We start from the raw sequence: 27,582 nt of genomic DNA on the forward strand, positions 1-27,582 counted from the left end.
GACCCTGCCAGGCTGCAGGAGACGCCTCGAGTGTGACCCACTGGCCACCCTTGGGGCAGGGGAAACCGTGGTCCCGCAGCTCCCAAGGCCCACGGTTTCTCCGGACGGGCTGCAGGCGGATGGACCTTGGATGGCAGATGGAAGAAGCCAGGTACAAAGGGCCGCACAGCCTGTGAGTCCACTTACACGAAACGTCCAGAACCGGCAGATCCACAGCTGGCAAGTGGGTCAGTGGTTTTCGGGGGCTGGGGAGGGGGTGGGGGTGACCGCTGACGGGAGGGGTCTCCTTGGGGGGCGACGCAGATGTGCTGGCCCTAGGGAGAGGTGGTGGCTGCCGGAGCCGTGAGTGGGATGCCGCTGAACTGTGCGCCTGAAAGCGGTTCCTTTTTTGTACGTGAATTTCATCCCCAAATTTAAAAAAAAGACAAAAAAAAGCCTAGATTGCTTCCAACTTTCTTTCCAGTTACAACTTTGATGACTTTTAAGCCCATTCCACCTGTATTTTTTACCTCCTTTACTGACTAATCAGTGTCATCAAGCTAATAAATCCCATTTCTCAGGAAGTTCATGAACAAATGACAAAGGGGAAAAAGTCCAGAGCGGAGCCCAGGGAGGGGCTGTGGGTGCAGCGTCCGGGAGCCTCTCCTTGGGGACAGCCGGCAGCGGCCATGTCTGCAGCAGAGGCTCGGGGAGCCGTGAGGACGTCCAGGCGGTCAGGGCCGGGTGCTGCCCCTGAAAGGACGCGGGACAGGCTCTCAGTGAGGAGGCCGGACCCCAAGCTGCCTCTTCCAACCGCGGTGGGAAACGGCAGGGCAGAAAGTCTGGAAAGAGGGCACCCTGCGCGCCGGAGTCTCCCGGGGGCGAGCCGTGGGCTACCCTCGCTCTTTCTTTGTATTTGTCTGTGGTTTTCCAATTTCCCCCCGGGCCCGTAATGCTGTTAGAATGGTTTATTAAACCCAATCTGCATGTTTCCTCCTAGAAGAATAGTTTCTAGCCGGTGATACGTTTCTAAGAGCGATGTTTTAATACCGTCAGGCAGGCGTGTCGTGGTTTTGTCTCTGCACGTTTAGACGTGGAAGTCACGAGGCTGAGGGGCGTTTGTCGTGGGTAGAATAAAGAGCCTGGGCCAGGAGGGGCTTCTGGGGTGTGGGAGCTCACCCCCGACCCCGGGGACCCCACCTCAGCTCCTGGGACCTGCCTCAGGGCTTTGCGGGAATCAGCAGTGCAGCATCTACGTGGAGCAGGGGGCTCGGGTGACCAGCCCTCTGTCCCCAGGGCACCTGCAGAATGTGACACCAGACCCAGGGTTCCTCAGCAAGCCAGGCGTTTGGGACCCACTTCCCCAGTTGGCCTGGGGGTGGGGTGGGGGCTCCTGCTGAGTGATAAGTGTGTCCAGTCTCTGACGGCCTAATGCGGTTATTTAAAAAGCTCACCTCAGAGCAAAAACGCACCCGCCAAATACTGTTAGAGCCTCATTATTAGAAAAAATGGTGCTGTGTTGAAATTACCTGCTTGTGATGAGGTGGCCAAGCTTTGGCCTTCCTCTCTAAAGGGCCTGGTCCTTCCCGCTCGGCCACCCCGGAGTCATGGAGGAGGTACAGCCACAGGGACACAGGCTGGACCAGGGTCCCCTGGGGCTCCGTCCTGACGGAGGCCGGCGGCGTCCTCACTGCCCACCCCCGTCCACGCCCGCAGGCATCCTGCAGGCTCAGGTGGGGCACCCAGGGGCTCCAGGGCCGGACAGACAGGTGAACGGGCGCTTCCATCCGGGCTGCGCTGCGGAGCGGGACGTGGGCCCAGGACATGGATAGAGCTGCGGGGACAGGAGGCTGAGGGAAAGGGCATTTGCAGGAACTGGGTTGCTGGGGTCCGTGCACGAAGGAGGGAGGGAGGGGGTGGGGAACAGGGGCGTCCGGCAGACTGCAGGCCCTTTCACCTGGAGCTGGAAGGAGAGAGGGAGGACCTCCAACCTCACCAGGGCAAGGAGGGGCAGGGCCCAGTGGGGGAGCAAGTGTGTCCACCCGGAGCGGGCTGGACGGATCAGCGCCCACCTACAGGGACCCTGTGTGGGCAGCCGGCTGTCTGTGGGCAAAGGGCCCAGGCCTGCCTCTGCCCCGCCCACCCTGGCGTTTATAAGCTCCCACTCCTGGCCTATCTGCGGGGGTGGGCCTGGGACCCAAGCGAGCCTTAAAAAGGAAGGAAATCCCAACACAGGCTGCAACGTGGGTGGACCTTGAGGACTTTATGCTGAGTGAAGCCGGCCAGTCACAAAAGGACAAATCCTGAAGGATCCACGTATATGAGGTCCCTAGAGGAGTCATATCCATAGACACAGAAAGTAGATGGTGGGGTTCAGGGGCAGGGGGAGGGGAAGGGGAGTGAGTGTCTAGTGGGGACAGAGTTTGGGAAGATGAGAAAGTCCTGGAGACGGAGGTGCTGATGGTTGCACAGCAACGTGAATGTGCTTGATGCCCCTGAGCTGTGCGCTTAAAAGTGGTTACGATGGTGAATTTTATGTGATGTGCATTTTACCACCATAAAAGGGGGTGCTGCTGTCTGTGCCCCGAAACCTCTTGAGGGAGGGGCGGAGGGAATCGGTGCCCTGTCCTCTTGGTGATGCTTGGCAGAGAGAAGGGGCAATGGCTGGGGAAGGGGACTCACGGGGTCGGTGCCCCCAGGGAAGCCTCAGTCACACAGCGGACGCCTGGGTGGGGGGAGGCCCACCTGCCGCTGGCCTGTCCCTCTTTCTGTGTCTGGCGCCCAGGACCCGGCACCCACAGCTGACGCCCCGCCCTCACTCCCTCAGGCGAGGCTGTCTGCCGAGTGGCCTGCTCTGTGCTGCGTCCGGTCTCCTGCCAGCTCCGTTTGGAGGTCCCAGGCTCGCCCCAGGGCAGGGGAAGGGCCCCTGAAGTGCGCCTCTCTCCCAGGTGTCTGAAGGATGCCGACGGTGACAGTGACACCACCCTCCTCTCTTTGTCCCGGGGAGTGTGCGATGGCCTCGGACATTCCAGGCTTCTTCCTGGGGCAGCCGGGCTGGGAGGAGCCACCGCTCCAAAACCCCGGCCCCCTCAGTGACCCCCGGACAGGGCGAGGCTCCTTCTCTGGCAGGTGTCTCCTCGCACCACACAGAGAGGGGACCACTGCCCTGCAGACGTCGCCGGAGGGAACCCATGTCTCTGGTTGGTGGAGGGCCCGCTGGGAGCTGCCCTGGCGAGGAGGTGTGTGCTACCCGCGCTGGGCAGAAGCCGGGTAGCCCCCAGCAGAGGCTGTGCCCCAGACTTTCTACCCTTTGCCCGGACCAGGAACTCGGGGCTGCCCGTTGGCGCCCTGCTCAGAGCCAGGTCTGCTTCCCGTGGCCTCCTCGATGCCACCTGCCGTCCTCCCCCAGTGGCAGCAAGAGAGGGGGGCTTGGGGCCCAGTGGCTGTCAGACTGTCCCCTAGAGTGGCCCTCCTGCTTATCCTGTCGGGGACTGAGGGGCTAATTTAGGTCCCACGTGGCCCCTAAGAAGAGGGGAGCGTCCGCGCCGGTCAGCAGGTACCGTCCCCGCGCACGTGGGGAACCGTCCGTCTCAGGAGCGTCGTGCCTCCAAAGTTCAGGCGGTCCCACGGGACACGTGGCAGGCAGTTCTGCCCAAGTCTCTTGGTATCAAGAGGGTAGCTGAGTGTGGACCCCCCCCCCACCCCGCTTCGGGGGTCGTAGGGAGAGGGCGTGGTCAGAGGTGAGCGTTGCAGGAAGTGCTGGCCCTGACTGTGGGCCTCAGGACCGGGGACCCCAGCGTCAGGCTTGGAGAGACAGAGACTTGATCCCCTCCGAGGCGTCCCTGCTGCCCCTTCCCGTCCCGCCACGAGGGCTGGGACCCAGGGCCGGCGTGGAGGCTCCGCGGCCCACGATCTGCTGACCGGTGAGGAAGCAGCGTCCACTGGCCTCGTGGCCCAGTTGCCGGCAGCCCCGGGCTGATGCGGGACGGGAAGGTCTCTGCAGCGTGAGGACGGCACAGGCTGTGGGCGGCCCGTGGTGGTCTCAGAGGAGCTCGGGGCACCGTGTGGAGACGGCGCTGTGTCCTGGGCTCACCTGTCCCCGGGAGCCAGAGGCGGACAAGGAGAGAGCAGAGAGCAGAGTCGGGGTGGACGGGCTGATCCCGGGGGTGTCCTGGAGGACAAGCGAGTGGATGGCTTCTCCCGTGGGAGGAGGGGGGGGGCGACACGTTGCCGTGGTTTGTGGTCCTTCACAGCCCGGCCCTCCCGACAGACTCTCCCTGCCTCTCTCGCAAGGGGACAATTAAATTTTCATTAATTAATTTAATTACTTAAGTTTCAGTTGAATTAGCGCTTCTCCCTGGGGGAGTGGTGATGAAACAAGTGTTGGGAGGCTGGGCGTCTCAGGCCGAGTGCTGGGGCGTGTGGGGTTTGCTGGATGACCGGGTCCGGGTTAGGACCGGTTGGCCCCTTTGCACCCATTTGGAGCCACATGTGTCATCGGAGTGTCCCCAGGATTCTCCCAGTGCTTGGTTAGGTGGGGAATCCTCGGGTCCGGCAACCACGGGGATGGGAGCCGCATTGCCGGGCCTCCCCACGCCGGCTCTGCGCCCACTCTCCTGCTGCCGTCGGGGGTCCCCCTGCATGCTGGTTTGTGCCCACTAGCCAAGGTGAGCAGGCCGTCCTGCCAGGCCTGCCCAGAGGTTCTCACAAGCGCTAGACGGAAGGTCCGGAAGTAAAGCACTGGGGCAGGTGGTCGTGGGGACCTCGGCCGTCAGCTGGGGCGAGAGGAATGCACGGAAGGGTGTCCAGGCAGGGAACAGCGTGCTCCAGGCCAGCAGAAGGGAGGACAGGACTGAGTCCCTGGGGTTGGGGGAGTGGGGAGTGGATACAGCTGGCTTGGCAGGGCCAGGCCTCGGGGGTCCTCCAGCCTGGGGGGTTCTCTTGGGAGTGGTGGAGCCCCTGAAGGCTTGGCCAGGGCTGGGGGCTGGTCTTGAAGCTGGGGCTGCATAGCTGGGCCCCGGTTTTGCTTTGTTCTTTTAGTTAATAGATTTTATTTTTTAGAGTAGTTTCGGGTTCACAGGACATTGAGGACAGAGGACAGAGAGTCCTCCCCTCAAGCAGTTTGCCCTCTTACTAACGTCTGGCTGCCGCAGCGCGGTGCGTGCGTTCCAGTTGAACCCCTGCAACACACGATTATCGACTAAAGCCCATGGATCACGTTCGGGTTCACTCTCAGCGGTGTGCGTTCTCTGGGTTTGGACACCTGTGTGATGACGTGTACCCGCCATTATAATACCACACGGAATGCGTTCACTGCTCTAAACATCCTCTGAGCTGCACCTGTTCATCCCCCGCTCCCTCCCTGTCCCTCCCCCGCTCCCTCCCTGTCCCTGGCAACCACTGATGTTTTTACTGCCTCTGTAGTTCAGCCTTTTCCAGAATGTCGTGTAGTTGGAAATCACACGGAGCGTAGCCTCTTCAGACTGGCTTCTTAGTAACCTGCATTTAAGGTTCCCGCGTGTCTTTTCACGGCTCGATGGCTCATTTCTTTTTCAGTGCTGAATAATATTCCACCGTCTGGATGGCCCACCGTTTACCCGTTCACCTACTGAAGGGCGTCTTGGTTGCTTCCAGGTCTTGTGCATTATGAATAAAACTGCCGTGAACATCCATGTGCGCGTTTTGTGTGGACAGAAGTCCTCAGCTCCTTCGGGAAAATAGCCCGGAGCGTGATTACTGGATCTGTCCCATTTTCATTAACCGGGGTGGGGATGGCGGGGGTTAGGGGGGTTTTTTGGGCATTGATGGTGAGGAAGGGGCGGGCCGCCTCCAAGCTACCCTGCCCTCAGCGTCCTGGTTTGGGAGCTCCGGGGGGTCTCTGCCTCCCCAGGCTCTGGCCCCCTTCCCAGCTGATGCCTGGTCTCCTCTCCCTGGAGCACTGCTGGGGCCACATCCAGGCTCGGGACCCTGTCCTCACTGTATCCGTGTGATGCGGGCTGTGTGTCAGTTCTCATGGGGTCTCCTGAGATTCAGGGGAACCCAATCTCGTAGGGAGGGCCCCGTCCTCTCCTCCCGACCTCTCCTGGCACCTCTGGCCCCCGGCCACCCAGGAAGCCCTGAACACTGTCCACACACACACCCGGCACCACCCGCAGAGCCCTCTGGTCCAGGGAGGAGGCGTTGGGGGGCTCAGGTCTCTCTGTCAGAGGGGCCCCGGTGCAGGTGGTGTCTCTCATATGGGCCAACAGGGGGTTCCCCCTGGGAGGCCCCTCTGTGTCCAGCTGGGGATGACCCAGACGCATCCTGCCTGCACCGGCCAGACCTCCTTGCACCTGTCACCACACCTCGGCATCGGAGTGGGAATGCGGTTTAGATATTTGATTACATCTGACATTCGTCACAGATGGCCGGAGGGGCCGCTGATGGCCCTGGCTGCCCCTGCGACAGCGCCCGGCTCAGGGGCAGCACTTCCTCAGGCCCGAGTGTCCCAGCCGGCTGTGAGGACCACCTGCAGCTGGACGTGTGACTTGGTGTTCAGTTTTCCTCCTTGTCAGTCAGCTCTCATTGCACCGAAATCACGTTTAGACGATGGGACCAGGCACACTGGCTGCCGCTGCCCCGGAGGATTCTAGGCGGATGGGCTGGATGAGATGCCTGGTGAGACAGGATGTCCTCGACGGCAGCTCTGAAGTCCAAATTCTGCCACTTTGGAACCAGCAGCCTGAACACCAGCCTGGACCAGCCCTGCGCTCCATGGCCCAGTCCACTGCTGCCCTTCACACAGGGCTCCCTGGCCGCCCTGCAGACCATCTGGGCTCTAGGCGTCGTTAATTTTCTCATTTTTGTTTCATGTTTCAGGTTTGTGCCGCGAATATCAATGAAGGATATTTAAATTTAACAATGAAGGATATTTAAAATTCCGTTCCTTTTTTTCCCCTTATTGAAGTAAAATTTACACTCAGAAGTGGCACGTGCACCACGCTGACGGATGGCACGCTGCTTTTGCCCAGATCATTCAAGGGCTGGGCAGGCAGCAGGGCCAAGTGGGTCGGACCTGCCCCCAACTGCGAGCATGCCCCCCCCCCCCCGCCCCCCCAAGAAAAAGACAGCGAAGCAGCAACAATGAGAGAAGTTTGTGTCACCACGAAGAAAGTCCAAGTGCCCGGGAATGAACTTGGGGGTCCACCCTGGTTTTGGGGGTCAGGAAACAAGCAAAACTGCACCTTTTTTTTTTGGCTGCACTGCACGGCTTGTGGGACCTTAGTTCCCCGACCAGGGATCAAACCCATGCCCCTGCAATGGAAGCACTGAGCCTTAACCACTGGACCGCCAGGGAAGCCCCAACAAAACTGCACCTTTGACCTCAAGTATGTTAAAATGAAGACAGAACTCAGTTCTGTGATGGCATTTTTGCTTTTTAATTTTTTAACTGAAATACTAACCTCCATGCAGACAAGCTTCTAACCATACATCTGCAGCTTGATGGTTATCCCAGAGTGAATGCAGCCGGGCACCCGCCATCCAGGCCAAGGCACGGGACACAGGGGCCCCTGGTAGGCCCTCTAGCGCCCCCAGCCACCTCCCCTCCCTGACTGACACTGGGGTCAGTTTCGCCTGTTTTCAAACAATTTTTCTACTGAGATCTAATTCCCACATCATAAAAGTCACTCTTTTCGAAGTGTACAGTCCAGTGGTGTTCAGCTCATCACAGAGCTGTGTGACCATCACCGTTACCTATTTCCAGGACATTCTCATCAGCCTCAAAATAAACACCACTCGTTCACACTGGCTGCCCTCCCCCCAGCCCCTACCTTCTGCATTCTGTCTCCGTGTTTGCCTGATCCAGACGTTTCACATTAATGGAACTGTGCACTGGTGCTGATCTGAATCTCAGAGACAGAGTTTGGGGTGAAGTAGAAAAGAAGAGCTTTATTGCTTTGCCAGGCGAAGGGGGACACAGTCGGCTCAGGCCTCTCAAAACTGTGTGTCCCAACCCGGGGGGATTTGGTGAGGCGTTTTAGAGCAGTGGTTCAAGGGCGGGGTTGCGGGATAAGCATCCCGTGTGTGCAGGGCCTCAGGGGATCTCCTACTGAGCTTCTGTGGGTCCGAGGTTCTCAAACTGTGACCTTCTCTCTGGAATGAGGAATGCTTCCTCAACTAGTTAGCATCTTCCATTTGTTGGGGGTTTTAGTTCTGCAGAAGAGCTCAGAGATACTGTTATGTGTGTATCCCTTGAGGCGGAACCACTACCCTGCCCCGAGGCTGCACCATTGTTTCTTGACTGTTCCTCCCTTGTCTCTGCATCCCCTCCCTTCCCTGATTAGCAACTGTTTGAATCTGCCCTTCGCAACTCAGGGAAGGTCGCGGAGGCTGAAGCCTATTCCCTACAAACAAGAAACAGGGGCCATAGAAAGGCTTCCATGCCCAGGAGCCCCACAGGGTCCTGCTCGGTTTCAGAATCACACACTCTGTGGCCTTTTTTGTCTGGCTTCTCTCACTCGGCATCGTGTTTTTAAGGTTCATCCACGTTGTAGCGTCTGTCAGGGCTTCCTTTTATGGCTGAATAACTTTCCATTGTGCAGGTGCCCCGCACTTTTTCTATCCACCCACCTGCTGAGGGGCATCTAAGCCATTTCTGCCCTTTGGCTACTGTGAACACAGCTACTCCGAGCAGGTGTGTGCACGGCGTGTGACACCCTGGGGCTCTGAGGCTGGGACGCCTCCCCAGGACCCCTGTCCCCCTCCGGCTGCAGGTGACCCACCACTAAGCTTTTCTGTACCAGGCACCCAGTGGGTAATCTGGTGAAGCCCACGGACCCCTTCTCAGCTAACCCCTTCTAGCACATACCATGAGATGAAAATGGAAATCAACTGTCTTGAAACATTACTATTAAAATATTTTGAAAATTGTGGTAGTCATACACATGCTTCTTTACTGATGCCTTAAATGAGCAGCTCTAGCCTGGGGCTGACAGCCGTTGTCACTGGATTAGTGACGAGCAGGACGCTGGCCGGTGACACCCATGGCTTTCTTCTCCATGTGTTGGCACTGATGTCCGGCCTTACTTGGGCAGGGCTGACCTGCCCATCCTTTGGGGACAGCACTGCCAGGCCACGGAAGCACTGTCTGCCCTGCAATGAGTGTGAACTCAGTAGATGGCTGTCAGAATCCTACACACGCCACACATCGCTGGATCTCAAGGAGACTTCTTGTCTGTGTACATTGTGGGAAAACCGGAATCCGTTAGATTTTATGGAACTGAAACTAAAGCCAGAAAGATGTCATTATTTTATTTCTGTAAAGAAGAGGCAGCTGCCAAGTCAATAAAAAGGTTAAATTGGCCTTTTCTTCAAACTGAGTTTTCAGGGACTCAGCATAACGCGGTCACCACCTTCACCTGGCCATCGCGTCTTAGGCCCTAGCTCTTGAATCAGGCTGCTGGTCCGCTTCCTGCCCTGCACTCCACGTTCCCTGAATATAGCTGACATTCCACTAAGTGTGTGTATGGGGGCAACTTGGAGGGCACCTGGGGAATCAGTGTAAATAACGAAAAGTGAGGGGAGCTTGGGGCTTGTGAGCGCCTTGGGGGAAAAGTAGGCAGAAACCAGAAGGTGTGACCCCCAAGGATGGTCATTTTTGTTTCTGTGGGGGTGGAAGGGCCTTCGGGTCAGCTGGGGTGGAGGAGGGAGGAGCCACAGAAGCAGAGTTTGGGAGAAGGTGGGTCAGGGCAGCCAGCCCGAGGGCCCTGGTGCTGGAGGGAGTTTCCATCTTTCTCTCTGGGGTGGATTCTGAGGGACCCAGGGGTGGCCCCATGTCCTCACGCTCTGAGCTGGTGGGTCAATGGTTAGAGCAGAAATAAGTGAAATTAGAGACTAGAAAACAGTAGGAAAAAAAATCACCAAAGCTAGGAGTTGGTTTTTTGAAAATAAACAAAATTGACAAGACTTTTGCTAGACTAACCAAGAAAAAAAGAGGACTCAAATCAACAAAAGCGTAAGTGAAAGAAGAGGGCTTCCCTGGCGGCGCAGTGGTTGAGAGTCCGCCTGCCGATGCAGGGGACACGGGTTCGTGCCCCGGTCCGGGAAGATCCCACATGCCGCGCAGAGCGGCTGGGCCCGTGAGCCATGGCCGCTGAGCCTGCGCGTCCGGAGCCTGTGCTCCGCAACGGGAGAGGCCACAGCAGTGAGAGGCCTGCGTACCGCAAAAAAAAGAAAAAAAAAGAAGAGACGTTACAACAGATACCAGAGAAATACACCGCAATTATGCTCCAACAAACTGGATAGCCTAGAAGGAATAAATTCCTAGAAACATATAGCATACCAAGACTGAATCATGAAGAAACAGAAAATCGAAATAAACCAATAATGACTAGAGACTGAATAAGTCATCAAACATCTCCCAACAGAGAAAAGCCCAGGACCAGATGGTTTCATCGGTGAATGCTACCAAACATTTAAAGAAGAATCAATGCCAGTCCTTTTCAAATTCCTCCAAAAATTTTTAGAGGGGTGAATACTCCCAAACTCATTTTACAAGGCCAGCATTACCTTGATAACAAAGCCAAATAAGGACATTACAAGAAAAGAAAACTACAGGCCAATATCCTTGAAGAGTATAGATGTAAAAAATCTCAACAAAAGACTGACAATAGCACATTAAAGGATCATACACCATCATCAAGTGGGATTCATCCCTGGGATACAAGGATGGTTCAATATACACAAATCAATAAATGTGATAAAACACATGAATGGAATAAAAGATAAAACTTATATGAGTATCTCAATAGATGCAAAAAAAGCGCATCTGATAAAATCCAACAGACTTTCATGTTAAAATCTCCACAAATTGGGTATAGAAGGAATTTAAGTCAACGTAATAAACGGCACCTATGACAATCACAGCTAACATCATACTCAGTGGTGAAAGGTTGAAAGCTTTCCTTTTAAGACCAGAAACAAGACAAAGTTACCCACTCTCACCAGTCCTATTCAGCCTAGTACTGGAAGTCCTAGCCAGAACCATTTGGCAAGAAATAGAAATAAAGGACATACAAATTGGAAAGGAAGAAGTAACATTGTCTGTTTCCAGATGACATGACCTTATATATAGAAAACGCCAACGATTCCACCAGAAAATTGTTGGAACTAACAAACAAATTCGGTAAAGTTTCAGGATACAAAATTAACATTCAAAAAGTAGTTGCATTTCTGTACACTAACAACAAACTATCCGAAAAAGAAGAGAGGAAATCGATCCCTTTTACAATAGCATCAAAAACAATAAAATACTTAGGAATAAATTTAAGGCAGTTAACAATCTGTACACTGAAAACTATAAGACATTGATGACAGAAACTGAAGACACAAATAAACGTAAAGACATCTTGTGTTCATGGATCAGAAGAATTCATACTGTTAATAAAATGTCCACCCAACTCAAAGCCATCTGCAGATTCCATGTGAGCCCTATCCAAATTCCAATGACATTTTTCTCAGAAGGAGAAAAAAACAATCCTAAAATTCATATGGAACCATAAAAAATTCCCATACACAAAGGTAACTAGGTGAGGTGATGGATGTGTTAACTAACCTTATTGTGGTAATCATTTCACCGTACACACCTCTACCTAGAGCAAATGATCCCATTGCACACCTTAAACTTCCACAATATTATATGTCATTTATTTTATCTCAGAAAAGTTCCAAAAAATGATTTGCCAAACTTGAAAAAAAAATTATATGCTATGACCAAGAGGATTTATCCCATGAATTCAAGGCTGGTTCAATATCTGAGAATCATTAATGTAATATACTACATGAATAGAACGAGTAAAAGTAGCACACATGACCATCTCAATAGTCACACACACAAGAAGCATTTGCTGAAATCCAACACCCTTTCATGATAAAAACACTCAACAAAATAGGAATAGATGGGAACTTCCTCAACCTGATAAATACAAACTCCCCAGAGTTAGCATCATACATACTCCGTGGTGAAAGACTGGATGCTTTTCTAACAGCAGAAACAAGACAAAGATGTCTACTCTGCTACTTCTATTTAACGTTGTGGTGGAGGTTCTCCCAGGGAATTAGATGAGAAGAATAAAAGGCATTCAGCTGAAAAGGAAGAGGTACAACTATCTCTAGTCACAGACGTCACGATCTCATATGTAGATAATCCTGATTGATCCTCCAAAAAATTGTTACAACTAATAAGGTTGCAGGACACAAAGTCAAGATCAATAAAAACCCCTGGAGTTGCCCTCCACCCCTTCTTTCTAGGAACTCCGAACCCCACCTGTCAGGGGATGGTCTTCCTTCCTCGTCCTTCCTACCACCTATTCTTCACCCAGGAAACAGAATGATCCCTCTAAAGGGTCAGTCACATCCTTCCTCCCCGTGTTCAGAGTTCCTCCGTGGCTTCCCATCTCACTCAGAGGAACAGGTCAAGGGTCTTACTGTGCAGGATGTGCCACAGCCTCTCCGCCCCCGCGCCCCTTTCCTACCAGTGTCTCTGGATCCTAGGTTCCGGATTCAGTGCCTCCCTGCACTCCTGTCTCAGAGTCCCTGTGCCTGCTGTACCCCCTGCCCAGACCGCAGCTGCCCCGGGTACACGCTCCTGCTTGCCCCTCACTTCCTGCAGGTCTTTGCTCAAGTGCCCCCTTACGGTTTTCCTTGCCTGCCTGCCCCCAGACCCGTTACCCTTTCACCACCTCATGTCCTACACACGCAGTCACATTCTCCGCTAGACCTCAGCTCCCTGGGGGTGGGGGGGGGGGCGGTGGGGCGGGCCGAGATTTGTGTTTTGTTCTCTGCTGTGAGCCAGAGTGAGGCTCATGCCTGCACAGGAATAAGTGTTCGTGGATGACAGGCTGAGTCCTCGGAGCTTACGTCGCTTGATAACCTGATTTAGGATGCTGGGTGAAGTGGGAGCTTGGTAGCACCTTAAAAACCGCTGGAGGCTGGGAGCAGCTGTGACCTTCACTCCCAGGGCCCCTTACTCATGGGAAACCATTTCTTCCTGCTGTCCTCCAGGCCTGGGGTCCCTGGACCCTGGCGTATGGCACAGGAGTGAGTCGCCCTGTCTTGGTTTGGCTGTGAGGTCTTCAGAAGCCTCACTTACACAGGAGGTTTCACGGTGTTATAATTATTAGCCCGATACAGTTCCTGTGGTGGTGACTTTGTCAGGACGAAGCCAGCCCCTTTTGGAGGATGTGCCAGAGGCCCGTCCCCATGGCTACTCTCGGGGGTGAGGACGCTGCAGTTTGTCTCGGGTGTCCAGACGCCCACCTTCCCTGGACCAGGCCCTGGAGACCATGGTTAGTGCCCACTCGGGGCGCGCCCGGGCACAGGTGATACACGCTGCAGGTGGAGGGGGTCTCCTTGGCCTCCAGTGCTGCGTGGGGAGGGGTATTCCGGAGGCGGCTCTCCGGGTGGGGTCCCCGGGCTCCCAGTCCCTATGGTAGGAGGCGCCCCAGGCTCTCTGGGTTACTTGTGTGTGTGGGTCTCTAGGCACCGAGGGCCGCTATGGGGTGAGGCGCCCCCGGCCTCCCAGCGCTGCGCTCCGGGAGGGGGAACCCCCGGGGCTGTTGTCGGGTGGAGGGTCGCGGTCGGCCTGCACAGGCGCTCGGCCCGTCGGGCGGCGGCTGGGGGCCAGTGGTCCGGACAACCCAATGCCGGGGAGGGGAGGCGCGGCCCAGACAAAGAGATGCTGCGGGAGCCGCCGGGGCCTGTCCGCCCGCGCCGCCCGCGCCGCCCGCGCCGCGCGGCCCCGCGCCCGCGCCCGCGGAAAGGGGACGGGCCTCGGGCGGCACCCACTGCGCCTGCGGAAGGGGGCGGGGCGAGCGCGGGCCGGCGCCCACTGCGCCTGCGGAAGGGGGCGGGACGGGCGCGGGCTGGAGCCGCACCCACTGCGCCTGCGCCGGCTTCGGCGGCGCGCGCGCTCCCGCCGGTTGGCCACCTCCTTAGCCGCCGCCGCCGCCGCCGCCTACGGCTCCGCGCACGCGCCCCCAGCCCCGGCCCGAGGCCTCGGCCCGCGCCCCCTGGCTCGCCGCCCCCCGGCCCCGCGGGCCCCGGCTCGGCCGCGCAGCATGCAGCAGCAACACCCGCGGCGGCGGCGACGGCGGCGGCTCTGAGGTGAGGCGGCGGGGCCGCGGGCCGGGCGGCGGCGGGGCGCGGGGGGCGCGGGCGGTCGGTGCCCCGCGGCCCCACGCGGGTCCCGGGCGCGGCGAGGGGGCGCGGCGCCTTTGTCCCGCCCGGTCCGGCGCGGCCGGCGCTGCAGCGGCCCTTTTGTGTGCAGATGGTGGACGCGGGCGGCTGCCCGATCGGGGAGGGCTGGAGGAGGATGGAGGCCGCGCCCGACGGCGCCGTGGACATCGTGCCGCTGGACCGCTACGACCCGGCGCGGGCCAAGATCGCCGCCAACCTGCAGTGGATCTGCGCCAAGGCCTATGGCCGAGGTGGGCCGGGGGCGCGGGGGAGGGGCCGGGCCTTTGTGCAGTGTCCCCGGCGTGCGGGGCGCGGAGGCGCGGGCTGGCCCGGTGCGCTCTGCGCTCGCGTCGGGGGGCGCGCGGGTCCTGCAGGTGCGGCCCGGGATCGGCGCTCCCCTGCGCTCGCGGGCGGAACCTCTCCTGTTCGGGCGGGTCTGGCGGGAGTCCAGGGCAGAAACCCTTGGCCCCGGCCTTTCCCGATTCTTACCAAATGTCAGGTGTGGAATTCCCTAACGAGCATTCCTTTTAAATGGGTAGGGTTTCATCCGAATCATTACCTTCGGTTGATTCCTGTTTCGAAGAACTAGATAACCTTGTTATTGGTCAGGCCCTAATATGTTTAGTGGATTAAGACGCTCCGATTTCCGGCTCTTGGAATCTTACAGACCAAGTGATTCTCGTGATTGCTTGGCTCCGAAGGCTGTCTTTGATTAATTTCAGGTGCTTCGTTTCAGGTACAAAATTGAGTGCCGTGGAATCTTTAAATTTGAAGCATTCGTTTAAAAATTGCCTCTATTCTGGTGAAAACGTTCCTGTTTGTAGAGTGAGACCGAAGTGGAGAGAGAACCGTTTCAGTAGAGAGTCTGGTTGACTGGTTTTGAAAACTTGCTGAGCGGGCGTTTCCCGGTGACAGGATCTCACCGGTTGGAGTGGCCTGTGCTGTGGATGGACGCGTCATGAGGATAAACACGCCCTGCAAGTCCTAGGGATTAAATGCAGCGGCTCATTTGAAGTTGGTTTTATAGCGTGCAAGGAGAGTTTCCCCCTTTATTTTGTAGATTTCAGTGTTACAGCTCTTTTTTATACTTCCACCGAGCTTTATCCAGTTCCGTGTAGTGTGATGGGGAAACAGTGATTTTGGGAAAATACAGAATTGATGAAAAGCACGTATGACGTTTTAGAGTTAGGGACAGTGAACGAGTCATCCCGGAGCGGCCGCTCAAGTATGGAGCGGCCAGTTTAAGGAAAAGGCTGTGACGGTTGAGCTTCGCAGGGCAGTGTGCGGCTGCCCCAACTCCGTGGCCTCCCCCTACACCCACCTCATGTCTCGTGTTGGCTGTCGGTTCGCTTTCCTTTATATTTCAGCACATTTGTTTACATCGCTAAACTCTTGCGGTTTCGTTTTACGTGTTTTTGCACCTGTCGTGGCGACCGCTTTATTCTCATCGGGTTCTTGGATTCTTCCTAGCTTCCTTCCATCTTCCCCGCCTTGCTTTTCCAGTGCTGTGTAGTATTTCACAGGAAGCCTGTTCACCGTTCCTGGGCGCTGGCTGGGTTCCAGTTCTCTGCTCTTAAGCACAGTGTGTTCTCGGGCATGGCTCTTGGGGCACATGTGCAAAGTTTCACTCCTGTGTGTATTTTTAAGATTTTTGCATATGGAGGTGGCTAAGGTTCTGGTACTGAACGCTATATAGACACAGATGCTTTTAAAAAGCCCTCTCGTTGTTTGCTTTCCAATTTCTTAAGCTCAGTGAATGCATTTTTATCTTGTTGCATTTAGCTTTGGCATTCAGCATGGGACTTGTCAGCTCTCTGGCAATAAATATGCATCTCTTTCAGTGTCACTGTTGGATTAGTCGGGTTTTATTTCCAGTACCAAGTCCCTCTTTAATACTTGTTGACTCTTCAGATAACTAATTCAAAAGCTGATATTAAAATTGGCTTTAAAGTTTTGAAATGACTGAAGGTGTGTATTTATAGAACAGAACGTGGGCAGGAGCTGCAGGAGACGAGAGGCTGTCTGAGGCTCTAAGGCTGGGCTGCACGTTGCCCATCCCTTGGCTGGGCTGTGCTCATCAAACTGACCTCAGGAGGTCTGCTCTCCAGTCAGTTTTGCAAAATGAGGATGCTTTTCCATTCCGTACCTTGCTTCAGGAAGGGGAGCCGGTGTAATTTTTTTTTTCTAACTGAGAGCTGCTCTTTAAATTTACAAATTTGGGTGATCCCATTTCAGATGACGGAGAAGACTCGCCTGGGCTCAGCTGAAGTGATTTCTTCTCTTTAGTGGGCGCGGGGCGTCACAGCCTGGGTGGGAGGTTCCCTGCTACCCAGCGTGGGGTGCTGTCCTTCAGGAGACAGGCTGGGGAGGGGGTTTTGTTAGGATAGCGTGGATCTTTCCCCCGAGAGCTCTTCCTAACCCAGGGGCCTGGTCTTTGTTTCGTCTTCTGGACGTCTCCACGTGCGTCTCCAGCTTAGCTTTCAGTGAACTAGACGTGGCAGTTTCAGTCTGCATGCTTTAATTGTAAATCAGCTTTTGGTGGGCATGATGGTGGAAGTGGCTTAAATCTTTACTTGTTACACGGTTGGTCATCAGGTAGCTAAATGAAACCCAGCCCTGTTTGTATAGGAACTGAAAGCATGCGGACGCTCCAGGGCTAGGTGCTCTGAGGCTGCCTTGTTTTGCGTTTGCCTTTTGGGACTCTCTCTGTGTCCCCAAGGCCACCGTCTGCCATTTGGAGTAAGTGGGGGGGCTCGGGAGCTCACCCTTGGCCAGGCCTGGAGGAGGCATATGGTTGTACAGAAACGTTTCCTCCAGTTTTCTGCATCTGGTGGCACAGCCAAGAACTGTGGGCCGGCTTGTGCTTTTATTTTTAGATTCTTCTCCTCTTTTTTGGGTTAACTCTTGTTTCGTGGACAGTGTTTTAATTATTTCTTCAGAAATAATATATTGGATATGTGGAAAGTTGTTCACTTAAAAGTGTCAGTAAGAAGTAGTAGAACCTGCTTAGCTGGAATATTTTTGTGACGTCCTTTTGGGTGAAAGTTGTAGTTAATTGGTAAAGTTTACAAGTGTGACTTGGAAGTTTATTTTACAGAATGGAGTGCTGGACTGGAGCTACTGCATTCCTGGCCTTTGATTTTAGTCCATGACCTCAGGAAACCTAAAGGTATTTGGGCCTTGGTTTCAGGGACAGTGGGGGCGTAATAGCTTTTGTTATCTCCCAAGGACAATGTTGAGAAAGTGACCCGGGGAGAGTACTAGAAGGCACTCGGCTCCCCGCAAGTGTGTTGCTGTGTAGCTCAGTGGTGGTCATTTCGCCCTCTGAGGAGCCCTGGAAACCAAGTTGCAACTCACCACGAGCTGAGCTGCCCCGAACCACGCCAGACTGGACCGTAGGGGCCACCAGGGTCACCCTTCCCTTTTTACCAGCAGTCAGCTGGGATTGAGAGGGGCCACAGGGCTGTCCGGAGCCCACTGCTAGTGAGGGGTGGACACTCTTGTCCTTCCACAGTCTTGTTAATTAAACCACTGATTTGGAAACCACGTTGTGGGAGGGGAAATCTGTGCAGCCATGGGCGGGGTATTTGTAACCAAGCCACCGCCAGCTGTCTCATTACTTAGACCCACAAGGACAGCTCGGGCTCTCTGTTTGCTTAATTGATATTAGGAGCAAAATCCCTTTGTTGTCAACTCCAGGGGGTCACCACCTTCCTTTGTTGTCTGATGTTTGGCTAAAAGGGAGCACGTGCTCAGCACTCCTCTCCCGGCCCAGAACTGGTAATGAAATCGGCCGCTGCTGTCGCCCCTGGACTAGCGGGGGACCAGTGGCTGCTCGAGTCTTGGTGGGGAGGCCCTCGTTCGTAAGCACGTTGGCAAGTTTCTTTGATGTGATGATTTGCTCAGATTATTGGTTATTGAGTTAGATTTTATATTTTAATAGTCTTTTGTTTTTAGCACGGGATTTTTTTCTTTTTTTTTGCGGTACGCGGGCCTCTCACTGCTGTGGCCTCTCCCGTTGTGGAGCACAGGCTCCGGATGCGCAGGCTCAGCGGCCATGGCTCACGGGCCCAGCCGCTCTGCGGCATGTGGGATCTTCCCGGACCGGGGCACGAACCCGTGTCCCCTGCATCGGCAGGCGGACTCTCAACCACTGCGCCACCAGGGAAGCCCCTTAGCGTGGGATTTGAGTGCTGCTTAGTTGGGAGCTTACAGAGCAGCCTGGGTGCATCCGCTCAGTGGTACTGGTACTGTGGGGGTCAGATCGCTGGCCGGCATTGTAGCCTGACCTTCCGCTCTGCTTGGGTGTGCTGAGAACCGCCTGGTGTCTGTGAGGTCAGGGGTTAGGGTTACCCCATTTAGTGCCATGTCTGCAGGACAGAGTCAGTGCTCACATACTTGTCAGATTGGTGATAGAGTTGGAAATGCCTTTGAAACAGGCGGAATAGAAAGATTTCTGTCCTGGTGGCCGTACGTGGATGAATTTTCATTTCTAAAGCTATAGCGGTTTGTACAAGTTCCCTTTCCTGTCCTGATGCCACAAATTGAATATCAGCCAAGGAATGTAAATCTGTCTTTAAGTTCAGACTTTGAATCTGAGCGACCCTCAAAAGGGTCGGCCACTGTTGTGCTTCAGGGTGTTAAATCTGTGGAAGTATTCTTACAAAAAGCCCTTAATATTTTCTCTGTATTACATTTATCCTCCTGATAGCTTATAGGCTTCTGCTGTTGGTTTTTTGGCGGCTGTATCACCATTATATGTCCCAATCTCCTGTTCTACTCCCTACTTCAACTGTTGGAAAACTCAGATTGCTGTCATTTTTCATCTAATCACATGGTGACCAGGATGGAGCCAATGTTACGTTCATGCAGCCAAGTAATAGCTGTCACGTGCATATGAAGTTGTACGACGTTATCTCTTTAGTTGCTTAAAAGTCACATGAATTATTGACACAAAGGAAAATGAAATAATGCAAAGGACTGAGAAATGGCGGCATGGCGTTAGTCCACGGGCTGTCTTGGGGTAGAATATGGAACTGTCAGGTGGGCACACAGGGGCCAGGGCTGCAGGCAGGGGGCAGTGGTCGCTGTGGGAGGGCTGCCTGGGGAGGCTCCGTGGGGAGACGGGCTTTGAAGGGTGCCTGATACTTGGAACACCGCCCCCAATAGTAGAGCAGAGCGCATCTGGCAGGTTCCGTGCAGAGGAAAGAGAGTTCTTGGGCCCTGAGTCGATTAACCTTGTTGTGACAGAGGATTTGTGGACCGAAATAGTAGGTGATTAGTTTGGAAAATAGTGAGGGCCAGATTGTTCACGGTGTTGCAGGCTGGCTAGCGAGTTCTTTCACGATGTATGCCTCGGGAGGTTTTCGCGTAGGGTGGTGATGGGATGAGAGACAGCCTGGCAAGATTCTTCTAGCAGGTTAGAGTGGGAAGAGGCTGTAGTCAGCGGAGTATCCAGGAGCTCGTCTTAGCCCGTTGAGGCCGCTGTAACAAGATATCAGAGACTGGGTGGCTTGAGAACAACAGACATTTTTCTCATGATTTTGGAGGGTGGAAGTTCAAGGTCAAGGTGCCGGTAGATTCGGTGTCTGGTGAGAGCCTGCTTCCTGATTTGTAGACGGCCGTCTTCTCGCTGCGCCCTCATGGCAGAAAGGGTGAGGGAGCTTCATTATATGGGCTCAGATCCCATTCGTGAGGGCTCCACCCTCATGACCTAATCGCCTTCCCAAAGCCCCATCTCCTAATACCTTCTTCACCTTGGGGGTTAGGTTTCATTACATGAATTTTTGGGGGACACACCCATTAAGTCCATTGCAGAGCTGATGTCGCTTTGGCTTGAAGAACCGAGGTCTTGGCCAGCTTGTCGGCAGTGGGAATTAGAAAGGTAGGTTGAGCCAGCAGGTACCAGGAAAGCAGAGTCGTCAAGACTGGGCTGATGATGAGGTGGGCTGGCAAGTGGGCATGCACGCGGAAGGGTCAGCTGGGAGGCCACCTGGAGCCTGTGGTGCCCTTGACGGGAATATTTATAGTCTTCATTCCCTGGAGCTTTCCTACTTTCATGGCTTTGTTGTCACATAGAGAGAGGTGATCTTTGAGTTTTATTTCTGTTTCTGATTTCTTTCGTGTTCCCTCGCCTAGCCCTCTCTTATTGTCCATGCTAACTAGTTCACTTAAACATCCCTCAGTCACTGTCCTCCAGTTATTTCAAACTCAGGCAAAAGTAAACTGGAATCAGTTCAGCTGAACAGTATGTTGTGGCCTGTGGGGTCCTCGGCGTGCTTCTCGGGGCTCACGGGGTGCTGGCCGTGGCCTTGCAAACGTAGACCTGTGATGCAAGGCCAAGGAGACTAGTGCCTGAGAGAGGAGCAAGTGCTCTGGCAGAGCAGGTAAGGGAGGGTGAGAAACTCCCCTGAGGGAATCTGGAATGTTCCATTCAAGAAGGTAAAGCTGAGTGTGCGGAACCGAGTGAAGGTGAGGGAACAGAGAACCGGGACAAGGAAGGCGGGGAGAGTGCTGCGTCCTCCAGGCTAAGGGAGAGCATAGCTAAGGGAGAGCATAGCGCTCTAGTTGGGGTGGAATGTGAACTTAGCTGCTGCAGAGTTGAGATGAATGTAGATTGGACAGAACGCCTAGGGCCAGATCTTGGAATGCCTTGAATGGCTGATAATTTGGGGTTTTCTGTTGTATGTGGATTGGGGAGCCATTGAAGATTTCTCAGGAGGGAAGAGATGTATTAAACCTTGGCTTTTTAGAGAAGTCTCCGTAGGATGGGTTAATGCCCATTGTTGGGTATACAGTGAAGAATTTTATTTTGCCCCTTTGAGAAAACGAACTTCATTGAGATGTACTTTACATACAATAAAATGCACACTTTTTTTTTTTTTTTTTGCGGCACGCGGGCCTCTCGCTGTTGTGGCCTCTCGCGTTGCGAAGCACAGGCCCCGGACGCGCAGCCTCAGCGACCATGGCTCACGGGCCCAGCCGCTCCGCGGCGTGTGGGATCTTCCCGGACCGGGGCACGAACCCGTGTCCCCTGCATCGGCAGGCGGACTCTCAACCACTGAGCCACCAGGGAAGCCCAATGCACACGTTTTTAAGAGTGTAGTTTGATGAGTTTAAACAAATGCGTACACCCCTGTGCACAGGGCCACAATCAAGGTAAGACCTTTTCATCACCTCCGAGGGTTTCCTTGAGCCCCCTGCGGTCAGTCCCCGCCCATAGCCTCGCTGAGGTGCTCCTGTCACCGTAGATTAGGTTGATCCTCGTAGAGTATCACATGCCTCTAGTCACACATCAGGTATTCTTGGTCTAGCTTCCTTTACTTATTAGTATTTTAGAGACCCATCCACGTGTCTAGAACTCTCCTTCCTCTGCACGGAACCTTTTCGCTTAGGGCTGGTAATAGTCTTCATTGTTTGGCTCCCCACGTTTTACTTACTTTTAAAAAAAAATTTACTTATTCATTTATTTTGGCTGCGTTGGGTCTTAGTTGTGGCACACGGGACCTTCTTTGTGGCATGCGGGATCTTTTTAAGTTGCGGCAGGCAGACTTCTTAGTAGCGTTTTTAAACATATTTATTTATTTAATACTTATTCAGTTGTTGATGGACACTCGGATTGCTTCCAGTTTTGTCTACTATGAATAAAGCTGCTGTGAATATTCAAGTCTGTGTGGGCATGTGTTTTCATTTGTCTTGGGTAAATACCTGGCCATGGAGTTACTGGGTCATATAAGTGTGTTTAACCGCTCAGTTGTTTTCCATAGTGGCTGTGTCATTTTTTATGTCCACCAGCAAAGTGTGGCATGAGAGTTGCAGTTGCTCTGTATCCTTGCCAGCACATGGCATTGTCAGTGTTTTAAATAGTAGCCATTCAAGTGGGTGGGCTGTGATAACTCATTGTGATTTGGATATGCATTTCCCTGCTGACTAATGATAATGAGCTTTTTTTCTTTTAATAAATTTATTTATTTGTGTTTTGGCTGCATTTGGTCTTCGTTGCTGCACATGGGCTTTCTCTAGTTGCGGCGAGCAGGGGCTACTCTTTGTTGCAGTGCAGGGGCTTCTCATTGCGGTGGCTTCTCTTGTTTCAGAGCACGGGCTCTAGGCGTGTGGGCTTCAGTAGTTGTGGCACACGGGCTCTAGAGCGCAGGCTCGGCAGTTGTGGCGCACGGGCTTAGTTGCTCCCTGGCACGTGGGATCTTCCCGGACCAGGGATCGAACTCGTGTCCCCTGTATTGGCAGGCGGATTCTTAACCACTGTGCCACCAGGGAAGTCCCGGGGCTTGGATTATTGATTTGAGATCTATCCTCTTTTCTAGTGTAAGCATTTAGTGCTATAAATTTTCCACACGGTACTGCCTTAGCCACATCCCACATATGTTGGTATGTTGTATTTTCGTTCAGTTCTATGTATCTCTCTTTATTTCCTTTGATACTTCCTATTTGATTCATGAATTATTTAAAAGTGTGATTTCCAGTTGTTGAGATTTTCCTGTCTGTGTTTTAGGTATTATTTCTAGTCTGGTTCCATTATGGTAGGATGGCATACTCTTTGTGATTTCTGTTCTTTTAAACCTGTTAAGGTTTGTTTTATGGCCCAGGCTAAGGTCTGTTTTGGTGAATGTTCTGTGGGCATTTGAAGAAAGGTGTTTTCTATTGCTGGGTGGAGTGTTCTACACAGGTCAGTTAGATTCTGTTTATTGGTTGTGTTGTTCAGATCTTTCTCCTTGTTGGTTTTATGTCTGAATTGTGTCAGTTCTGATAGGTGATGTTTAAGTCCCTCCTTATAGTGTCTATTTCTCTTTACAGCTCTGTCCTTTTTTTTTTAAATGAGTTCTGAGGCTCTGTACTTTGGTGTGTACACATTAAGGGTTGTAAAGTCTTCTTGGTGGATTGACCCCTTTACTATTATGTAATGTCCCGCTTTGTCTCTAGTAATTTTCTTTCTACTTTATCAGATATTAATACAGCTATTTCTGTTTTTTTTTTTTTAAACAATGTTTGCCTGGTATAGCCTTCTCTATCCCTTTACTTTCAGTCTATCTACATCGTTGAATTTGAAGTAAGCTGCTTATAAACCACATATACTTGTGTTGTGTTTTTTAATCTGCTCTGCCAATCTCTGTCTTTTACTCGGTGTATTTAGAGTATTTACATTTAATGTAATTGTTACTGCTTAAGTCTGACATTATTTATTCCGTTTGTTTTCTGTTGTTCCTGGTTTTGTTTTGTTTCTTGGGGCCTTCTTGTGGATTACTTGACTATTTTTTAGGATTCCATCTTGATTTATTTATCTCATTTTGGGGTATATCTGTATAGCTATCTTAGTGATTGCTCTGGGTATTACAGTATACATATGTGACTTCCAGCAGTTGACAGGTATTGTTTTATCATTTTGAGTGAGGTGTGGAAACCTTTTTTCCATTTAGGTTCCTTTGTTCTCCCCACTTTTTTTTTTTTTTTTTTGCGGTACGCGGGCCTCTCACTGCTGCGGCCTCTCCCGTTGTGGAGCACAGGCTCCAGACGCGCAGGCTTAGCGGCCATGGCTCACGGGCCCAGCTGCTCCGTGGCACGTGGGATCCTCCCGGACCGGGGCACAAACCCGTGTCCCCTGCATCGGCAGGCGGACTCTCAACCACTGCGCCACCAGGGAAGCCCCTGCTCTCCCCACTTTTAAATACTACCATTGTCTTGAGTACCTGAAGGTGTTGTAGATTTGTTTGTCATCAGATATAATTTAGAAAACTCAGGAGAAGGGTAGTCTATTGTATTTACACTTATTACCCATTTCTTTACATTATTTTTTCTTCCTGGTTCTCCAAGATTCCTTTTTTTTTTAAAATCATTTTCACAGTTCCCTTTTTAAAAAAATTTATTTATTTAATTTATTTTTTGCTGTGTTGGGTTTTCGTTGCTGTGTGTGGGCTTTCTTTAGTTGCAGCGAGCGGGGGCTACTCTTCGTCGTGGTGCACAGGCTTCTCATTGTGGTGGCTTCTCTTGTGGAGCATGGGCTCTAGGTGCGTGGGATTCAGTAGTTGTGGCACGCAGGCTCAGTATTTGTGGTGCATGGGCTTAGTTTCTCCGTGGCATGTGGGATCTTCCTGGACCAGGGCTTGAACCTGTGTCTCTGGCATTGGCAGGCGGATTCTTAACCGCTCTGCTACCAGGGAAGACCTTTGTTTTTTTTTAAATCATTTTCTTTCTATTTGGAGAATTTCCTTTAGCCTCTTTTTTTTTTTTTTTTTTTTTTTTGCGGTACACGGGCCTCTCACTCTTGTGGCCTCTCCCGTTGCGGAGCACAGGCTCCGGACGCGCAGGCTCAGCGTCCATGGCTCACGGGCCCAGCCGCTCCGCGGCACGCGGGATCTTCCCGGACCGGGGCACAAACCTGCGTCCCCTGCATCGGCAGGCGGACTCTCAACCACTGCGCCACCAGGGAAGCCCCCTCCTTTAGCCTCTTTTAAGGTTTTCTAGAGACAATTTTCTTTTTTCCTAAGTTTTCTTTTGTCTGTGAATGTCTTTATTTCTCCTTCATTCCTTGGGGATAGTTTTGCCAGATATGGAATCTGGTTGACAGTTCTTTTCCTCAAGCACTTGTAATGTGTGCCACTTCCCCCTGGCCTCTGTGGCTCAGAGGAGAAACCCACTGTCAGTTGAGTTGGTGTTCCCTTTTCCTTCACGTGTTCTTTCTTTACAGCTGCTCCAAAATACTTTCTTTGTCTTTAGTTTTCATAAGTTCAATTATGCTGTGTCTTGGCATGGAGTTTTTGGGTTTATCCTATTTGGGGTTCACTCAGTTTCTTGAAATCAGTGGGTTTATATGTTTTGCCATGTTTGGGAAGTTTTCAGCCATTATTTCCTTAAATATTGTTTCAGCCCTACCCACTTTCTTTCCTGGGACTCCAGTGATACGAATGTTGGATCTTTCGTTATTCTCCCACAGGTCCCTGAGGCTCTGTCCATTTTATTTTTTTCAGTATATTTTCTCTGTTGTTCAGATCGGGTAAATTCTGTTTATGTGTCTGCAAGTTCACTGATTCTGTCCTCTGTCATCTCTACTTTACTGTTGAGACTAGCGAGTATTAAAATCTGTTACTCTGTTTTTCAGTTCTATATTTGATTCCTTTTATAACTCCTTTGCTGAATTTTTTTTCCCAATTTTCGTTTATTTCAGGAGGCGTTGTGATTGCCTGTGGAGTCACGTTTTTGATACTCGTTTTAAAGCCCCTTGTCGGAGAATTCCAGCGTCTTGGTGTCAGTTGATTTTCCTTTCTCATTTAAGTCATGGTTTTCTTGGTTCTGGTTATGATAGGCGATCTTTGCTTGCTTCCTGGTCATTGTGGCTCTTACGTTAGGTGAGTCTGGGTGCTCCTTAAGTTCCTTTATCATAGTCGGCAGTCTCCCTGCTTAGGTCCTGCATGCAGGTCCTGGCCCCCTCTGTGGACTGTGGTTCCAGCGGCAGTGTAGTGCTCAGAGCCTTGTGGTGCCATTTTGTTGTACTTGGTATGTCTGGTACCTCTGGGCTTCCCACAGTCCCTGCGGGCACTGCTTTAGGAGGCGGAAGGAGTGCCTCTGGGTGGGGCGGAAGGAGCGCCTCTGGGTGGGGTGGGATTCTCTGTGGCGGCCGCCCCTGCTTCTGGGGGATGCAGAGTGTTTCCTGGGCTGCTCGTCATGCTGAGGTCGCACTGCTGGTGCCCGGTGATGAGTGGGGGAGTCTCTGGCCTGATGGGGAAGGAGAGCGCTTCCAGGTTGGGTGCCCTGTGGAGGTGGGTGTGGGGCTTCCTGTCGATCCCTCGCTGCTTCTGCCAGGCTGGCCTGGTGTAGTAGGTGGGACTCCCCTTCCACCTGGAGCAGGAGTGAGCCCGCTTGGCTTGCCTTCTGTTTCCAGGCTGGGGGTCAGGAAGTACCAGGCCTGGGTCACCTTTTGTTGAGGGGGGGTTGTAAGATGCCCTGTTGATGCGCTTGGCCAGTCCTGGGTTCCCAGCCAGCTTGCCTTCCTCGTCCACCTTTCAGAGTTCTCTGCTGGGTAGCCCTTGAGTTACTTCCAGGGTTTACAGTTTGTGCCTAGTAGAGAGGAGCAGGGAAAGGCTAATCTGTGCCATCTCGTCCTGCCTAGGAGCTCCTTCTGGCCGCTTCGCAAGCTCTTCCTTTGTCTTTGGATTTTAGCAGTATCACTGTGACGTTCTTTGGTGTGTGGATTTCTCCCTCCCTCCCTCCCTTCCTCCCTTCCTTCTGCTGGGAAGCATGGATTTTACAAGTATTGGAAAATGCTTGTCCGTTATCTGTCGAAATACTGTTTCTGCCCCATATTTTCTCTCCTTCCTTTCTGGGTCTCCAGTCCCACTCCTGCGACACTGAGCGGTGTTTGTCGTTTACCTTCTGTGCTGTGTTTTCTCTCCTCTGTGAGTAATTCAGCAATCCAGTGTGTAAATTCAGTTTAGTTACTGTACTTTTCTGCTCTGGAATTCCTACTTGGTTCTTTTTCAAATCTGCCAAGTTCTTTTGTCTCTTTTTTAAAAAATAATTTCCACTTTTCTGCCAGAATCCTTAGTCTTATCTTTTGTCGTTTCATTGTTTTAAGCGTAGTCATTGAAAGTCTGGCTGATACCTCCGGTTAGGGGTCCCGAGGGCCCGTTATTTCATCCTTGGTTTTCAGCCATTTGATTATGAAGTGTGTGGACCTGGTTTCCTTCAAGTTGGCTCCTAAGCCTGTAAATTGGTTTCTTACCAAATATGGGGAGATTCTAGGCATTATTTATTCAAATGCTTTTTCTGTAGCCATCTCCCTTCTGCAGTAACGTAATTACTAAACCTTTCGATGTTGTCCCACAGCTCCCTTAGGCTCTGCCGTTCATTCTGTCGATTTTCCCTCTGCTCTTCAGGTAGATTACTTCTGTTGATCTGTCTTCAAGTTCACTGACTCTTTCCTCTGTTGTTTTGTTTGCCTTTTTCTTTTAAAATTTAACTTAATTTTTATTTCTTTATACAATTTTTAAAGGTTACTTTCCATTTACAATTATTACAAAGTATCAGCTAGATTCCCTGCGTTGTACAACACATCCTCGAGCCTTTGTCACACCCAAGTGTTGGTACCCTCCTCTCCCCCACCACTGGTAACCACTAGTTTGTTCTCTCTATCTGTGAGTCTGCTTCTGTTTTGTTCATCTTTTGAATCTGTCATTGAATTTCTTGTTGATAACGGTATTTTGCAGTTCTGAAGTTTTGGTTTTTTTTTTTTTTTTTTTTTTTTTTTTTGCTGTGCGCGGGCCTCTCACTGCTGCGGCCTCTCCCGTTGTGGAGCACAGGCTCCAGACGCACAAGCCCAGCGGCCATGGCTCACGGGCCCAGCCGCTCCGCGGCATGTGGGATCCTCCCGGACCGGGGCAC

General features: G+C 52.5%; 1 protein-coding gene across 3 annotated transcripts in view; it reads left to right on the forward strand.

Annotated features, from left to right (window-relative positions):
* Positions 1 to 13,976: 13,976 nt before the first annotated feature.
* CAMSAP1 (calmodulin regulated spectrin associated protein 1) overlaps positions 13,977 to 27,582 on the forward strand; it is a 55,798-nt gene continuing 42,192 nt past the window's right edge. For 2 of the 3 annotated variants that reach the window (XM_032633983.1, XM_032633984.1), the window contains exon 1: positions 14,285 to 14,444. In XM_032633983.1, coding sequence (XP_032489874.1) covers positions 14,285 to 14,444 — 160 coding nt within the window. Of the gene's footprint in view, positions 14,122 to 14,284; positions 14,445 to 27,582 lie in introns of those variants that run through there. The other variant, XM_032633982.1, reaches the window with a different exon arrangement.

Source organism: Phocoena sinus, chromosome 6, assembly GCF_008692025.1.
Source record: "Phocoena sinus isolate mPhoSin1 chromosome 6, mPhoSin1.pri, whole genome shotgun sequence".
NCBI classification, from domain to species: domain Eukaryota; kingdom Metazoa; phylum Chordata; class Mammalia; order Artiodactyla; family Phocoenidae; genus Phocoena; species Phocoena sinus.